The sequence below is a fragment of the Eptatretus burgeri genome, chromosome 16 (assembly GCF_056783735.1).
Source record: "Eptatretus burgeri isolate ZD-2024b chromosome 16, Ebu_testis_v1, whole genome shotgun sequence".
Lineage (NCBI taxonomy): Eukaryota > Metazoa > Chordata > Myxini > Myxiniformes > Myxinidae > Eptatretus > Eptatretus burgeri.
The window spans coordinates 3,041,309-3,061,018 of record NC_140976.1 but is presented as its reverse complement, the minus strand read 5'-3'; the positions used below and the strand labels follow the sequence as shown (position 1 = coordinate 3,061,018).

The window sequence follows — 19,710 nt, the reverse complement described above, 5'->3', positions numbered from 1 at the left end:
GATAACGCGACCGAGGTCGCGGTGGAGACGCTCGTCGCGGGACCCGAACCAGCGAGATATCCTCATCCCCCCCGAGCATCAACAACCCCCTCCTGTTTCCCCCCGCGCTGAGTTAGTACAAGAAGGGGGCCCCGTTCCCACCCCATACCAGGCAGTCCCAGCGAGGCCTGCGGAGTCGGGGCGCCACCGCCATTTTGCGGCTCATCACCAGACGGGTAGGCTCGACGCGGTCTTGGCCCCAGGCCCGTCTGCCCCCCTCATCGTGGAGGGTGGTCCCTTTTTCTTTTGCTTTGAGTATATGTGTTGTCGGCACCATCTGTGAAGTAAAACTGTATAAGTGTTGCCGTGTGCTCGGTAGTCGGTGGTAGATCTGCATTGTGTTTTGCTTTTACATTTGCTTTTTGTGCATTATTGTGTGTTTCTTCTTCTTTTACATTTGCTTTTGGTGTATAATTGTATATGTGTGCTATCCGTGTGCCATCGCGGAATAAATGTGCTTTATGTTGAACTGTTTTTCCCGTTTCGCTTCGTCTTTTCCTTTATTGAATCTCCATCTTACTTCACGTAAAGGGTTGGTCGTGGGCTAAAACGCCCGATAATTAATCGAACCGTCCAGGTTGACGATAACACCGCTCGGTTATCCCGATAGTACGGAACGGGTCGCTTAAAGTGGCCCGTGTCTGAAGTCGACCTGCGGCGAGGTGCGATCGCCCGGTCTACCCTCCGTGTGGGTACTTAGGTAGGTCGAATTTGGCGAGCAACCCTATCCCACGCGGGGGGCCGATTGGCACGATCGTGGTGAGGTCGAAAGGCCCACCCGTGACTAGTTCCCGGCGTTAGTCCGAGAGGGTCACGACGGGATTGTCCGTCCGGTGGGCGACGTGCCGCGATTCGAGTTACGTGGCCGTTCGCACGCCGGCGGGCGCGAATCCGCAACAATATATATATATATATATATATATATATATATATATATATATATATATATATATATATATATATATATATATATATATATATATATTTATACACACACACACACATATATATGTATATGTAAACACACACACACACACACACACACACACACACACACACACACACACATCGTTAAATTTTGGGAAAATTATACTTTCAGTATGAATGTTCATTTTATGTGCCTCCTCCACCTGAACCATTGAATATGAACCAAATCCAGAATGAGTGCTGCAGTGTTCTTAATCAAATAACTATTTCCCTGTGTGTTTCAGGAACGGGACTGTGCCAGGTACGATGTTGATGAACTACATGGTCACCTACCCTGCCTAGATTCTTACCACTCTCACTTTATCCTGGTGGACAATGGCACAACTGGGCAGGATGGAGTGGAAATTGAACTCAGGGTTAAACTCGACACGTTGATCTCCAACCTGCACATAGGTGGAGGTGAGGAAATCTAACTCAAAACACTGTCGGTGAATCAATCGCTGGTGAATTTGCTATCTTTGAAGGTTACTGTAAATCCACCCATCTTGATATTAGATTGGAAGAGTCTGACTGGTGAAGCTGGCTCATCATGGCCCAACGACCTCACATAGTCCACTCTTTGGCCAAAACAGTCTGATATTCCTCAGTAGTTTAACCATCCAAGTCAATTAAACTAGCTTTGTCAGCCTAGTGGGTGCAGTCAGTCCAACCAGCTCAACCACTCTAACCAGATGAGGCTTGGTCGGCCTACTAACCGAATCAATATAACCTAGTCCAGGTGGCCCAGGGAATGCAGGGGATGCAGCCATCCCAGCCATACTTCAAATAACCCAGCAGTCCCAATCAGTGCGACCTGTTCAATAGGCCCAGAAAACCTTGTTGGTCCAAGCAGCTCAACCACAATTAACAACCCTGTTACCTTGTCATCCCATTTAGTTCAAAGTACTGAAAAATAAAAATTTATGTGTTGTTGCTTTGGGAGGAAAATTGACAATTTTTGGCTCACCTGGACTTCAGACAGGTGAGCTTATGTGATCGAGCAATGTCCATAGGTCAGTGCACCAGAGTCAGTCAGTCAGTCCATAAATACTTCAGGCATTATTGCTTGAACAAAATGCATGATTTTGATTAAACTTGGCCACAAGCTTCACATATGATGCCTAACAAAGGTTTCTTCATCGCATCAAAATCTGTGCTCATTAAGGGGTTCTACGGAGGGTTTTTTTGACACCCCAAAATAGGTAATTGCTGTCTCCTCCGAAACTACACACGCAATTTCAATCAAACTTGAACACAACCTTCATCACCAGTATTGTTCCAAAGTGTATTGGCCGTATCAAAATATGCATTCATTTAGGGATCTATGGGGGCTGTGAGAGGGTTGAACCCACCGACATAGATTCACACTCTTCTCTGAAACCACACACACACACACACACACACACACACACACACACACACACACACACACACACACACACACACACACACACACACTTTTTTATGAAACTTGACAACAATCTTCATCAGCAGTAATGTACCAAAAGTGTATCAACAGCATCAAAATCTGCGCTCAGTGAGGGGAACTAAGGGGGTGGGGAGGGAGGGGTTATCCCACAAAATAGGTATTCGCTCTCTCCTCTGAAACTACATATATGATTTTGATGAAACTTAACCACAACCTTCATCACCCATGTTGTACCAAAGTGTATTGACCACATCAAAATCGGTGCTCATTAAAGGAGGTCTCCGGGGTGGGATTTGACCAACCCCCCCTCCCCCCGAGATTTGTATTCGCTCTCTTCCCCAAAACTACACACAAAATTTTGATGAAACTTGACAATAGCCTTCATCACCCCTGTTGTACCAAAGTTTGTTCACGGCATAAAAACATAAAAAATCACGGCATAAAAATCAGGGTCTCGGTGGGTCTGCGGGTGGTTTGAGCCCCCCAAAATAAGTATTTGCTATCTTCACCAAAACTACACACAATTTCAATGAAACTTCACCACATTCTTCATCACCCATGATGTACGAAGGTTGTTCACGGCATTAAAAGAAAAAAAATCAGGGTCTAAGGGGTGTGCGGGTGATTTGAGTAACTGTTGCTACTGATCCCGGTGAGCTTCAAGACGTGCGGTCCTATTTTTACTCAATCAAGAGCCTTTGTATCAAAGGATTATAATTTGTTTGAGTTGTTAACGATGCCGGTTTCCTGCCTATGTATTCAAGCTCTAGGCTAGTAGTAGAGGAAGATTACAGAGGATAACGACAAAGGCACTCGGTCGAGCGCATACCTCTGCCATTTAATGCCTGATACACGAGAACATATCGGGCCCAATACATTTTTGAAATATCATGCGATATAATCGTTTTGGTCCTTTCATTGGTGAAGAATCGCTTTGAAAATTAAATATATTTTGTATCCAGATCCGGATTCAGATCTTCACCAAAATTGAATCAGTTTGTCCTTGTCACACACCCAACCTGTCCACCAAGTTTCATCTGAATCCGTCCATCACTTTTTGAGATATCATGCTATGACTTCTTTAGACCTATATCGGTTTAGCCCTATCTCTCAATGGTGAAGAATCATTTCAAAAATTATCGGATTCGTATCAGTAGTAGGGCTTTGGGGCTTCTGAGGCCGAATGCTAGAAGTATAACACATCTTCGAATGCTGGAAGCGACATTTATCTATTCCAATGACTCTATGTTATGTCTGCAAAAAGTTTGTCCACTCGCTTTGCTTATTTATGCAAAGAAAAAAAACGAACATGAACTTGTCTCACTATCACAGATATTGATGAAATTTTTGATGTTCGCATAATGTTAATTTTTAGAGTAGTTAATGCATGGAATGGCCTCTCTGGAAAGGTCGTGGCAGCAGAAAAAGTAGATAAGTTTAAATTGGAATTAGATATGTACCTGGAAGTTGTGGAGATAGAGGGGTATGGGGATGTTGATAAGACTTTTAGGTAGTTTGAGCATTGATGGGTAAATATGTACATGTGTACGGAGTGCTGTTGGTAGGGGTCTTGTCAAGGGGAATTGTGTGGTTTATGTTGTGTGTTTTTAACCAAGCCCATGCTCCCTCTTCTGAGGGGAAGAAAAAGGAAAATAAAAAAACAACTACAAAAACAACAAAGAAAACGACAACTCCCCCCCCCCCAAAAAAAACCAACAAAAAAAAAACACATTTACTTCATTAATTAAAACCATTTTTAGCACTTTCTTCCTTGGATCTTGTGTAGATGGGTTGGTGTGGTGCTTGTGCAGGCATGATGGGCTGAATGGCCTCCACCTGTGTTGAATTTCCTTGTTATTCCTTGTTAATGTGATTTTTCCTTTGAGTAAAGCAGAGAAAGTCAATGTGTTTCATCATTTTTTTTTATTGTTTGAAATTTTTAACATCTGAGCTTTGTTTATATCAGTTAATCCATATTCATTAACAGATAGATTATTCATTTTCTCAAATTTAAGAATATCTCTCAATGACATTGGAAACTTTAGATCTTTAACATTTAGTGTATTCTCATATTTCTTGTAATGAGATACAGTACTCTTTCAGTATTCCATTTTGGAGGATGTAGGTGAGCCAGAACAGACCATAGAAAGCATGTATTGTCATTGTTTTGAATATTAACAACTACCTTTTAAAGCTTAATCTCTTTTGGTAAATCAATGTATGAGGAAGCTTTGAGGATCTCATTTTAGGATGTGTATATCAAAAAGATTAATTTTTCAACAACGAATCCACCACCTTATTTTTTTTTTATTTTTCTATAATGAATTACGAATCTTCATCACCTTCTCTTATCATTTTTATTTTTACTCCCATATAAAACTTAAAAGTATTCATTTCGCTCAATGTGTTTTCAATTAGAATTTCAATTCTTGGTTTAACAAAAATAATTGTCTCAATGATTGATGTTGGTGTTGGTTCTTTAGAGTGAAATAATCTTATTTTTATATAACCTTTAAATGCTTCTTCAATATTTTCAATAGAGTATCCAAGTATCTCCTTTTCATTCTTCTTGTGTTTTTGTGTTTCAAGGTATCGACTATAAGTTTTTTTCACAATACTAATATTACAGACATCACAATGAGTTGTATTCACCATACTTATACAGTATAACTTTGCTTAAAATAAAATTTTCTTGATGAAAATCTTAGGGTAATTTACAGATAATTTTCTGTTGAAACTAAAATTTTCTTGATGAAAATTTCGTTTAATTTATAGGTGAATCTGTGCTTAAAACGATTTTATCCACCATCTTTTTTTACTTAATAAATACAATGTATCAAGACACAAAAGACAAGTTTCACTCAACCTCTACATTTGTAAAATAAACTGAGAAATATGTCGAGGATGTAAAATTGAATAAAGATAATTATAACATCTATTGGATAAAACAATTATGACTGATAATATCAGTTCTTCAATTTCCTTCAGTGAAAGAACTTTTAGTACATGTGGAAGAAGATCAACTAAAGTAGCTCTAACAGTCTCTCCTTTCCTTGTGGCAAAAAATTCAAAGCTATAAAAAGCAATGAAACAAGTAAAAGTATCAAAAAAGAAAACCCTTTTGGATGAAGCTTTAGAAAGAAAAGATAAGACCATCAGCAATATGCAAGGAGAAATTTGTAATTTTTTCAACAACCCTAAATATGTAAATCTTGATGAAATAAAGGATGTTAATATATATCGGGTGAAATGATATTTTGATCAGGAGTAGTTAAGTACCATTTTAAAATTATCTTTAATATAAAAAAAAAATGCAGAAGAATCTTTTCATAAAAAAAAAGCATATGGATGGAGATGCTCATGTCTTTTTCTCCTAATTAAATGAGTCATTATTCACTATTGGAAAACAACAAAATGATTTAAGAAGGTTAAAATCAATTACAGCTTTGCCGTAGTTTATACCATGAAAACACAAAGAACATGATTTTATATACTAAGTAAAGAAATACAAACTGATTTATCAATGGGAAGATGGGGAGGTATTACCTGTCATATTAATCTATCATATTGTTATGGCTGTGGAAATTCGCAAAGCACCATATAGGTCCTTAGATCAGTTATATCGATAAGTGTGTGTTCAGATAGATTTCCCCACCGATGTCTCAGGGAATTATTCATGTAACCGTGGTGTGAATCTTTGAGTTAGCCGTTATTCTTTTGCTATCGTTATTTTGGACCAAGCGCTTCACAACAACCACCTATACCACCAACATCGCTCTGACCAACCGCTTCACAACAACCACCTTCTCCACAACGCCAACCGCATTTCAACCACGACACCACCTCTTCCACAACCACCCTCACACAACCACCTTCTCCACGATGCCAACCACCATCTCCTAAACCGCATCTCCCCCAATACCCAACAACGAAACAACATCGCTTCACCTTCAACTCCACGGGCGCCGCCATCTTTGCGCTGACCACGGCAAGATCGCTGCAGATAAACGCGGGGGTTTCCTTGTTGCCAGCGATGGTGATTTCTACCACGTCCGCTCTTCCTTTAGCGTCGATGATCTCTACCACGTCCGCTCGCTCCAAGCTTCGCCTCGGAATTCGGATCAGGAGATCAAGAGGGGCGGAGCCAGTGGGGGTCAGAGGTGAAAGAGCGGAGATCAAACCTCGTCTCACGAACCCTATAAAAAAGCATGCAGAGCGCCAGTTCAGGCAGTCGGTCGGAGGTTTGGAGCAGTGTGAGGAGCGGAGCTCGAGTCCAGTGGAGGGCAGTGGAAGTCTGGGTTCGCCGAGGAGACGGAGTTGGGAGCACAGCAGGCCAGCCGTGCCACGCAGAACTGCGCGTTCGTGTGGGACGTGGGGAGAGCCAGAGAGAGGTCGCCAGCCAACATCGAACGCTCCGAATTTATCGGGCTTCGGGACAGTCCGAGCAGCGCTGAGGGACGGACGGGCTCTTAAAGAGAGCATCAACTCTGAAAGAGCAAAAGACCCGTTCGTTCCTCTGAGGCATTGCCGGCTGGGCCTGAATCATCAGGCTGTCAGACGGGGCCTGGGCTGGACCGCGGTCATGACAGCTGCCGTGGGGACGGGACATCGCGGGTGAAGGTAACCAGCGCGGCCTCGCGGAGCCTCTGCGGTCATCGCAGCTCTGTGGAATAAAGACCCAAGAGGTCCAGTCTACCCCCTTGTCTTTGATGGGGTTTTTCTTTATTGCTTTTGAATGAATGTTCTGGCACCATGTCCGTAAGTAGAACTGTATAATTGTGTACGTAATAGATAGACGGTAGTAGCTCTTTTGCATTGCTTTTGTTGGTTGTATACTTGCGTGCGTGTTTGGCCTTGCATACCAGTATGACTGCATGACTGCATATGTGCCGCTCTTTCAATAAATGTGCTTGTTTAAATGTTAACCCGTTCGTTGCGTCCTCTTCCCTTAATTGAACTGCCGTTCTGCGTTCGGAATATAGTTGGTTTTTAAATAGCCGATAAAGTGATCAGGTCCAACGGGGCTGCGCGATAATATCCCGCTCGGTTATCCCAAAACGAAGCGAGCTGCTTAAGCGGCTCATTTCCAAGCGGTCCCGTTGAGGTACAATCTCTCGGTAATCTACCCGCGCGATTAATTAGGTAAATCGAAGATTTGGCGATCGGACCCTGTAGCGCACGGGTAGAGTACGGACAAGGTTGTGGTGTGGTTGAAAACACACCCGTGGCTGGTTTTCGGCGTTGATCCGGAAAGCCGCGACTGGATTGTCCGTTCGGTGAGCGAAGCGGTCGCTAGTGGTGAAACGCGGTCGCTCGCACGTCGGCGGGCGAGAATCTGTAACAATATATTTCTGATGCATAAACGACAGCAAGAAGGCTTCAAGAAAATTATCGTTTCTGTGATCAAGCATACTTATGAGAAAAGGGTATTCAGTATTTTATATTTATATATATATATATATATATATATATATATATATATATATATATATATATATGTATATATATATATATATATATATATATATATATATATATATATATATATATATATATATATATATATATATATTATTCTGGTCGCGCCCGCCGGCGTGCGATCGGCCGCGTACCTCTAATCGCAACCGCGTCACCCACCGGACGGACAATTCAGTCGTGACCCTCCTGGAACTATCGCCAGAAACCAGTCACGGGTGGGGGTTTAACCTCACCACAGCCCAGTCCGCATTCTACCCGCGCGAAATAGGGTCACTCGCCGAATATCGAAATACCTAAGTACTCATGCGGGTAACCTACCGAGGGGCCGAACCTCGCCGCAGGTCGGCTTGGGACACGAACCGCTGAAGCGGTTCGTTCCATTCTACAGCGATAACCGAGCGGGTATTATCGCTGACCTCGACGGATCCGATTCTCCTTACCGGGTGTTTAAAACCCAACTAATTATTCCGCGATGCAAGATGGCATTTTCAATGGGGAATAGAGGATGCAACGAACGGGATACATTTCACAAGCAAGGACATTTATTCACTAACTACACGTATACAGGCAAGGCAGTCATGCACATATGTACAAGCAACAAATAGAAAGCGTTACCACCGAATACGAGCAATGTACAGTCACTTACACAGGTCTACTTATAGGGACACGGCACACAGCAGTCATACAAAAACAAAAGGAAAGACCTCCCCATAGGCAGGGAGGTAGACAGGGTCCGTGGACCTTTATGGCCGTGAGCCTTGGCTGACCGAATAGGCCCACGAGACTGATGCAGGTTACCTGCACCCTCGAGGTGCCTCGATGGTCGGCGAGCTCTCTCTGGCACTCTCCTCAACGGATGCGCAGGTTCGCGCCCCACAACCGGCAGAGCTGCGCCTCCCGTCCGCGTCTCCGGTACGTCGCCCGGACTCTCCACCGACCCACGCCTCTGGTGTACGGGTTACTCCAATGACCCAGAGACCAAGAGACCAAGACAAGACCAGACCAAGAGAAGGGCGCAAAACGAAGAGAGGAGACCAGACCAGGAGAAGATCGCCAATGAAGAGGATGAGAGCAAGGCTCGCGGCTGTCCGCCTTATATAGCCTGGGGCTCCGCCCTTCGCCCCTCCCCGTTTTCGGCTCCGCCTCCCTTCGAGAAGCTTCTCGAAAAGGGGCGTTTCTCAACTCCGACCGCCTCACTCCTCGTATCCACCAATCGGGAGCGAGCGCCTTGCCGCTTCTCGTGCCAGCCTTGGCGCCGCAGAGGGGTGCGAAAACCCGCGCACTAGCGCAGGTTTCCTTGTCTGCGTTTTCACTCCGCGTGTTCAGACTCCTCTTTGGCACGAAAAGGGTCGTAGCATGCTCTGTTGGTCCAAAATAACGACAGAGAAAGAAAAACACTCTCTCAAAGGGTCAGAGCCCGGTGCATACGAAGAAATCCCTCTAAACAACGGTGGGGAAAGCTACCTGAACACTCACTTACCGGCATAGCTAATCTAAGGAACCTTTATGGTGTTCTGCGAATTTCCACAGCCGTAACACTACCCCCTCCCCTTTTTACAGACTCGTCCCGAGGCGTCGAATTTTCGTGTGCCATCATGTGTAAGTTCTCCCCTAGTACGATTTACCTTCGGATCCCTGAGTGCGACATTCAGTGTATTCATGTCCCCCAAAATAAATAACCTACGGGCTGAGTAACTAACTAAACAAACCCACTCATACAGACGACTGAAATAAATTGCCGGCGCTAAGACACACATGCAGGGGGCGCAACTCATTTACATTTTACAACTTATCCTTAACTTAACCTTAACCTGATACATTTTACACTACACCATGGCCCAGGATCGATGGACTCTGCAGGAAAAAGAAAAGCAGGGAGCCAGGCTGCTCACATGCAGTCTAAGGCCTCCCCCTTTTTAAATGAACGCTGTGAACAAAAGCGGTGCATGGGCCGCCCGTGCAGTCCCGTGTTGCGGCTGCCAACAGGGCAGTCCTTGCAGCTTGCGCGATGATCCTGGCGCACATGGTAATGAACGGGGGGGGTGAAGAGGAATGCAAAACAGGGCAGCAGGCATGTGGTCATGGCAGAGGCAGGCAGGCAAGGCATGGCAAATCAAGGCCGTTATAGCAAAACGGGCCGGCAGGTGAAGTGGCCGGCACAGGCCTCGTAGCAAACAGCCAGCAGACGAACGACCGGCACAGGCCTTGCACCAACGGCCAGCAGATGAAGTTGGCCAGCCTTTGCCTTGAAATGGAGGTTGGTGGAGGGAGTGCGGTGGTGCTAGCCACTTGGAAGGTGGGTTTGGACCTACCCTACGGTCTCCCTCCCAACCTATCGCCTTTGCCTGTCTCTGTCCATACCCACTCCCTTAATTTGCAAAAACAAATTTAGCCCCAACTTATTTTTTTGTTTTATTATATTTTTACTTCCCTCACTATAAATCGTCTCCTAACCCCCTTTACAGTCTCTGTTCGGCTAACCTATTATGTCACCTCGCGTACTCCCAACCCCTACGTTCCCTTCCCGGAGGGGAATAAGGGAGAGCTAGCGTCCTGTGTTGAGGCCCAATCCAAGCCTCAGAATGGCCTCCTCTGATTTCAGTGATCTCTAACCCAAGGTGAGTCCAGCGGCCCACAACGAGAGCGAAGGGATGAATGGTGCGGAGGGGTACACTTCCTAATCTACCCTAACAATTAACTTTTAACTACCCCGGGGCTTTCCAAAGCGCCTCTCCCTTAAACTATCGGTTCTATCAACCCAGATTCCCGTCGCCTGTGTTGGTGTCCTCACAATTTCGGGCCTCGCCCTCCAATTTTCCTCCCTTGCCCTCACACAGTCTCATGGCTGGGACGCGTGGCTCCCTTGGCAGGAACTACCCTCTGCCGATTCTCCAACAATGGCACCCCCAGGCACTACACTGCCTCCGAGCCTACCAGCTCCCTAAACACTGGGGAGTGCCCTCGCTGGTGACTCCCCCTCGATGCCCACGTGGCGTGTTGGCGCCCGGGTCCCTGTCCGAGGGTTGCCCCTGCCCAGTACACTATCCCGGCCCCCCATGGACCCTTGGCCTACCGCGGCCGACTAGCCCGGTGCCTGGGGTACCAACTCAGCGACACTCACCGTTCGCAGCCATGCTCCCAGCCCATCAACAGGGCTCCTGCACCCCTCCAAACGGGTTTCGAGCCGACACTCCCACCAACAGCAAAATGACCTCCATTTTGTCAATTTGACTAATCCCCTAACTCGCATTACTCTGACCCGGGGTCCCTTGGGCGGGAATCACTCCTCCCCCCAATCACTCATCGCACCATGCATTCCACATTCGCTCCATACACTCAGACCCGCTGGCCTCACTCACTCATCAAGTACACTTTCCATTCCTCAACTCACACTTCGCTGATTCTGTCATTCTTTTATCTGCATCCCCAAACGACCTCGTGCTTCCTCGTCGTCCCTTACACTAGTAGCACATCCTTTTAATCTACGTAGCTAAACTACGTTCCCACTACACACTCAAAGTCTGTCAGTGTCCTCAAATCCATTTCCCATTTCTCATCCTAAATCTAAACTACAATCCCTCTAACTAATCCATTCCACAGGCCCCATGAGGACTTATCTCTTCCCTATGGAGCCGGTCTCGCTATCACTAACCCATCCCCCTAACTAGTGTCCTGTGCCCTGGACAGGGGGTCTTCCACCCCTGCCTCGGGAATCCTGTTCACCCGAACCGAGGCCTGCTTTACTCTACTTTTTTTTTCATCGTGCAGCACCAGCGTGGCAACTCGCAACCTGCGCTCTTTTACCCCCGTGACGTCATGGCAGCTGTTCGTGCACCTCGTCCCTCTTGGACGGGATCTATTTTTCGGACCATATATACACCTACACCGAACAAACTACACCGGATGAAGTACCATCCGGCAGGAATTTTCCTTCTGCCGGATTCCAACCATACGTGCAGCCATGATGTCACCCCACGCATCAAAAAAAAACAAGCTCCGCGTTTCGAGGGGTTCCCCGCGCGAACACATGTGCTCTGCCCGTTGGAGCTTCACACACGCTCGCGTGGAGAACCCGTCCGGTCCAAATCCTATCCAGCTTACCTTCTGTCCGTCCGCGGGATCGGCAAATCCACCGCGTACGTTTACAGACCGGGTTTCACTCCCGCAGGTGCGCACGTGGCGGCCTCATGCGTACCACAGCACGGACCCCACGATCGCCGCTGGGTAAACCCGGCGCGGTTACCAATGCAGATACGGCCGCTACACGGCCTTTGTCCCTCTGTCGCCGCCTTCGTCGCCATTCCATCCATGCGCTCAAACTCCCGCGTGTCACGAGACTCACACACCTCACCATTACACTCACTCTCGGAGATGCGGCTGCGTGCTCCCTCATGCCCACCATCATCTCCCTCACGTACAGCGACCTCACACACGATGTCCCTCTCACACTCGGCCGTTCACGCACGCATGCCCTTTCCCTCGCACAGGTGGTTCCACACACACGGCCTTCCACTCGCACAGGGGGTTTCACTCGTACCCGGGGCCTCTGTCACACACACCCCTTTACTCACACATGGCGTGCTGGGAAGCATGCATTTCGGCACACTCGCAACCATGCACACCGGGACAATCACACTGGGGAATCGTGCCACCACAAGGGTTCCCGGGGCCTCCATGACCCCCAAGCTCCTCGTGCACCTGTCAACAGCACTCGCCCCCCTCTACCTTGCAAAGCTCGACCGGACCCACCTGGTCGTGAATCGCTTCAAGGGGGAATACTCCCTCCCCTCATTCCTGAAGGATGCTATCCAGCTGCTCGCACCGGGTCTCGAGACATTCCGCGAGCTCGCCCCCATTAAGCCTCACTAATTCCGTGTGTGTGTGTGTGTGTGTGTGTGTGTGTGTGTGTGTGTGTGTGTGTGTGTGTTCGTTTTTAAGTCCTTTTAATCCACCCTCTATCTCCCATGTCTCTGTACATTTTACTTCTGTTGTTTCTGCGTGTCCATTAGTTCCTGTTTCTTTCTGGCTCCATTTTCCTTCCCACCTGAGTCGTTCTTCCTCTCTGAGCCCCATTAGCTGTTTGTTATCTTTCCGGGGCTTTTCCATCTCTGTGGACTCCAATTTTGCTCTCTCTCTGAGTTGACCAATTTCAAACTCGTATTGCTTTTGCTTTCTACCCCACAGTCCCTCATGCTCTTCACTCTCCAATTTCATCGTTTCTTTCAATTGGCTGATTTCCTTCTTGTGTTTCATTCGCTGTTCTCTCACTACTCTTCCTTGTTTCCTCTCCTGTCCTTCCTTCTCCAATCTCGTGCTCTTCCATCTGAGCCAATGATGGAGATTGCAGACAACACCCGGCAGGTGAAAAATATCGATTCGACGACTGGAGCGCGATACCGGGGTCGTAGCGTGCTCTGTCGGTCCAAAATAACGACAGAGAAAGAAAAACACTATCTCAAAGGGTCAGAGCCCGCTGCACACGAAGAACGAACACACGAAGGAAAGCTATCTGAACACTCACTTACCGGCATAGCTAATCTAAGGAACCTTTATGGTGTTTTGCGAATTTCCACAGCCATAACAAATATATATATATATATATATATATATATATATATATATATATATATATATATATATATATATATGTTCCACAACATAAGAATGGGTGCTTTTCAATAAAAGATTGGTGTTATACCGATGTAATTAAACCAACAAGTTTGGATTTCACTAAAATGTTTCATAATTCAAAGGTTTTAAAGTTGATAAAATACAAAGCTCTTTCAGAAATTTAGAAGAAATTTTATTGGTTTCCTGTTGTAAAAAAAACATTACTTTGGATTCAGAAATATCGAGAAATCCAGATGAATATATGTATGATATTCTTTGGGGAGATGTGGATCAAGGGTTGAAATGGATGTTGACGAGGTCGATGAAAGGGAACACGTTAAAATATTAAATGGAGAGGGCATGGGGAAAGCTGAGGGAAATTAAACCAATAATTTTTATCGAATGATATAATGATTAAAATTAGTGTTGTAGATGAAGAAGAAAAGACTTTGAAATCGGAAAAGTTGAATGATGAATATTTTGAAAAGGCAACAGGCTTAAATAAGGGAATAGATGTTGATACAACCTTTATGGTTGATTTTGTGCTAACTGAAGTTGAAGTGAAAGCAAAATTGAGAAAACTAGATGAATAATTTTCAAGGTTAAATAGGAAGATTAAAAGGAGTGTTTGGGTGAAGAATTACAACCTTGAAATTATATAAGTTGAATGATGAATATTTTAATGAGGTAGTTGCTATAAGGAAGGGAAAAGATATATATATATATATATATATATATATATATATATATATATATATATATATATATATATATATATATATATATATATATATATATATATTGTTGCGGGCAGGGGGTCGGGTGAGAAGACCACCAGTGGGGGAAGCTATCTCGGGTTCCCACCAGACTCCCCGAAATTGCAGGCCGTCACACACAGATAATTCCGTGATGCGGCGGGTCGCAAACCGACGGTGAACGCCAACAACTCAACTATGTGACTTAAGGTCTTCCGTTTAGTTTATCCGGTTACCTAAAAATAATCACATGATCTAATTACCGGGGGACACGCCCTCGGTACGCCTTGTCCGGACCGGATCATTTTACCAGATCAGATGCAGTCGAGCGACACTGCCAAGGACGTACCGGCTAAAAGGAACGGATCGTTGGGACTGAAGTCCCGGCTAGGTGAGAATACGGACCATGCTGGATCAATGAAAGAAAAGATAACAAGGACAAATGTGTCCAAGAGCAGTGTCCTAAAGGTTTTATCGGCTAAAAAAAAAAAAACACAACAACAACAACAACAACTTCCGATATTTCGTCACGTGCCTTGATTAAGCCAATAGTGAGACCCGTCATAGTGTATTTACGTATTTACGAAATATAGTGTATTTACGAAATAAATAATGTATTTACGAATTTAAAATACATTAAATGGAATAATCTTTAAAGCAAATGTCCGAATATATTTAAAAGTTCATGATAGATGCTCTCAAAAGGCACCCTCAATGCGAGGATGTGTACAAGTGATTAGTATTTAAGGAGATCCGGATCGTGTATATAAAAGAGCCGAGTCCAAATATAAAGGTTTCGTCTTCACAAGAAGAAGAAGATGAACAACGCCGCGTGTTCTTAGAGCAGCGTTCGCTACGCGAGACGCTGCTAAAAATGAGCTGGAAACATTTCTACAATGGATTTATTAACAGGCAGGCGAGGAAAGATATGTGGCACAGCGAATATAGCTTTTATTTTTGTGTGTGAGCAGGGATAGGAAGAAATGTGAGAGGTGTGGCAATAATACAAGCAACTTTCAAAAGCAGACAAAGACCAGAGTTATCCTGATATAATTCTTGTACAATCTTAACTTAAGCAAGGACAGGTGCCATGTCTCTCTCTCACTCTCACTCTCACTCTCACTCTCACTCTCACTCTCACTCTCACTCTCACTCTCACACACACACACACACACACACACACACACACACACACACACACACACACACACACACACACACACACACACACACCCTGATGAAGAGGAGTTAATGAAGAGAAAAAGAGGAGAGGAGATGAAGCTAATGGTCTCTCAATACCTTGCATGATTGCCCGACCGAGCCACCAATATGTTTTGGGGGGATGCTCCGCTGGAGCGCTAGCTCCCTGACAGCTGGTGTGTCGTCTCTTGCTTCGTGCAGCTCGCGTTGGTCCAGATAATTAGACGGGACCGTCAGGCGTGAAGGGAAGGACTTGGGTGGAGCCAGCAGGGAGTGGGTGTCCGAATGGCGGAGTCTGAAGCAAGTGGGCAGAGTGGCAGATAGGATCAGGTGGGTGGGTGGAGTCAGTGACGAGGCGGGCGGAGAAAGGGCGGAAGGGCGGAGTCGGTAAGATGGAAAGGGTATTCGGTGGAAAGAAAGAAAGGGCGGAGTCAGCAGGCTAGTGGGCGAAGAAGGGCGAGTGGAGAAGGCGCAGCCAGCAACGGGTCGGTGGAGAAGGCGAGTTGGAGATCCAGCGTGTGAGAGAGAGAGTGAGGACGGACGGCTTCGCGATCCGTCTTTTATAAACCCTGCGGTGCAGGGTGGGGGCGCCACTCCGAAGCGATGTGTCGTCACCTGAATCGGGCCCTCTGATTGGCCCCGGCCACTACGCAGACAGGCCGTGATGGCCGGAAGTGGCTCCACTCCACTTCCGGGAAGATGGTTCCAAGCTGTGGAATCGTCTCGCTCCAAACCCGATGATATGAATCACCTTGCACCGAACCCTGTGATAGGAATCGCCTTGCACTGAATCCCGTGCCGTGCCCCAGCGACCGGCGGTTGGCGCTCGTCAATGTGCCTGCTCCGTGGTGCGCCACACGGCCCGAGCGATCCGGCCGCACAGCATGCCTCTGCATCGAGGTAGCAGTTGCATTGAGGCGGAGGTGCGGGAGGTTGTCTGCCATCCGTGAGAGACATTTGTGGCCGTTGTGGGCGAAGACCGATGGTAAGATGTCACTGTAACCCCATAAGCAGACGTGACCAAGATATGTGTTATTCGTGCACCGTTCCGTACGATGATCAAGTATCATGGGTTGCGCGTGAGTCCACCATTGTACACGTGGTCAGCGCGCGGTCCGCCCACCATCGAGCATGCCCCGTGCAGTGCGCGCGAGTCTGCCCGTCATCGAGCATCGTGTTCGCGGTTATCAGAGGCGGTGGGGTGCACGGTGCCAACCCCGATCCACGCCATGAATTGATGGAAAGAGCATCCACAATATAATGGCGGTAAGCCTGGAACTTCTAATACACCAGAACTTTGCTGAAGCACCCCCAGATCATCACCGATCCTCCACCAAATTTCACAGTGTGTGCGAGACACTGTGGCTTGTCGGCCTCTCCAGGTCTCCGTCTAACCATTAGATGACCAGGTGTTGGGCAAAGCTGAAAATTGGACTCATCAGAGAAGATGACCTTACTCCAGTCCTCTACGGTCCAATCCTTATGGTCTTTTGCAAACCTCAGCCTGGCTCTTCTTTGCTTCTCATTGATGAAGGGCTTTTTTCTAGCTTTGCACGACTTCAGCCCTGCCCCTCGGAGCCTGTTTCGAACCGTCCTTGCCGTGCACTTCACCCCAGATGTCGTTTGCCATTCTTGTTGTAGGTCACTTGATGTCATCCTACCGTTGTTGAGTGACATTCGAATGAGTTGCTGGTCATCCTGGTCAGTGAAAAGTCGTTTTCGCCCTCTTCCAGTCTGTAGCTTTGTTGTCCCCAAAGTCTGCTGCTTGACCTTGTTCTTATGAACCACTGTCTTTGAAATTTTAAGGATGGAAGCAACGTGACGCTCACTGTATCCCTCTGCCAGTAAAGCCAGAATTGAACCATTCTTTTCCTCACTCAAAACTTTTCTTTTCAATTCTTTTGGCATGGTCAATAGTTATTTTTTTGATTCCAATTACTTTTGAGGTACGACTCGCACTGTTTTTGCCATCCAGCTGGTCCTATTGCAAGAGGATAGTGATGACCACAGCAGTGTTTTTTTTTTATACTTTTCCTTGTTAAATAAGATTCAGTTCAGGTAATCACCTCATCAGTACCTCACGAAGTAGAATGAGGTGTGCCTGTGTTGGAATTCAACAGACACTGGAATGAAATGGCTGCCATACATGTTGTGATCCTGATTTAAATTTTTTTATCTCTATATATAGATATAATTTAAATAGATATACAGTGTATATATAAATATATATATATATATATATATATATATATATATATTATATATATTATCTCTATATATAATTTAAATAGATATACAGTATATGTGTATATATATATATATATATATATATATATATATATATATATATATATATATATATATATATATATATATATATACAGTATATGTGTATATATATATATATATATATATATATACAGTATATGTGTATATATATATATATATATATATATATATATATATATATATATATATATATATATATACATATAAACTGTATATCTATTTCTATACATATATTTATATATCTATACATATATTTATATATCTATACATATATTTATATATCTATACATATAGATATATAATACATATATTTATATATCTAACATATACATATATACAGTATGTTGTCGACTTACGACCTATGCGACTTACGACTGTACGACTGTTCGACTTTCCGACCACGACCACTTTACGACTTTACGACCAAACTGCTCCGCGTCTCCGCCCACTCAGACTGCTCAGTTTCCGCCCCAGCGCCCGCCATTGCTCGCATGTTAGTGTGGTCTCAAGATGTCTCAAGATGTCATCCCCAAGATGTCTACCAAGAGGAAATTATCTTCTACTTGAACGCTTTGAATTATATTGAACGCTTTGCAAGGATTGAACGGATGGCACACAATGTTTTTCGTCCGTATCGTGAAATTTACGAGGAGAAAAAGAAACAAATATTTCAGACAAAGCTCACCATGTTGACGAAAAAAACAACTCCGGCTACCCCGAGCGCTGCCCTAGCTGATAACATCGACGATAACATCGACGATCCACAGCCAAGCACGAGTGACCAATAACATGTTTTGTATTTTTGTCTGTTTTTGCAAATATTAAACCAATTGTACTGTCGTAGTGCAGTGTTTGACTTGAACAAAGAAAATGTTCATAAAATATGACTTACAGATGATTATTATATAATTATACAGTATAATATACATGCGGTAATTTTTGCATAGGCCTATACACTATAAATAAAGGTAAAAATAAAGATTGGCCGACTTACGACCAAATCGACTTACGACTGTTCGGTTTGAACCGATTGCGGTCGTAAGTCGACGACTACCTGTATGTATATGTATATGTATCTATATATATATATATATATATATATATATATATATATATATATGTATATATATATGTATATATATATATATATATATATATATATATATATATATATATATATATATATATATATATATATATATATTTTGCTCCATTGAGCTATGGACAAAGGCCTTATAAACTGTGAGAATTTTCCATGGAAGGACTTGGATCGATGGAGGATGCCCAGTGGTTGCCTTTAGTGGCTAGCTTTGATATAGTTAGCTCAGGACAGGTTGTGGCTGATGGTGAGGCCAAGAGGTTCAAGAGACTGAACCTCTTCCAGTGGATGACCAAGGAAATAGAGAGGTCAGTTTGATTGCCAATCATTCCAGAGCCATAGGGTGAGTGTGAGATTTTTTCAGGATTGAACAACATGTTCCATTTATCAGAGCAGAGTAGAATAATTTCCATTTCAGCAGAGAGATACAGCTACCATCTGTCTCGCAGAGGGATGTTGTACTGTACTATATGATACAATGTGGAGTTGTCTGCAAAAAGGAAGAGAGGGTTTCCAGAGCATCAGAGAGGTCATTAATATAGATGAAGAGCAGCAATGGTCCCAAAACACGGCCTTGGGGAACTCCAGTCTCAACTTGGAGAGGGGAGAGAGTGCCATTGATGGTAAAATCCTGACTGTTTTAGTGGAGGAAATCAGAAATGCAAGAAAATGAAAAAAAAAACAGAAAATATTTACATCTGAAGCAATGATGGATTCCAGGACTTTGCTTGTAATCGGAAGCAAGTTTACTGGAACACAGTTGGTGGGGACTGTTTTTGCATCCTTCATGTACTTGCATGCCTGATGTTGGCTTAATGGTGAGGTTGGGGGGCTTGGGATCCTAG

The 19,710-nt window shown here is 44.7% G+C and overlaps 1 protein-coding gene across 1 annotated transcript in view; it reads left to right on the top strand.

Annotated features, from left to right (window-relative positions):
- The window catches only part of LOC147010335 (transient receptor potential cation channel subfamily M member 2-like), a 258,972-nt gene that overhangs the window by 29,472 nt on the left and 209,790 nt on the right, over nt 1-19,710 (top strand). Inside the window, exon 6 of the mRNA XM_085859000.1 lies at nt 1,251-1,425. Coding sequence (XP_085715126.1) covers nt 1,251-1,425 — 175 coding nt within the window. The remainder of the gene's footprint in view (nt 1-1,250; nt 1,426-19,710) is intronic.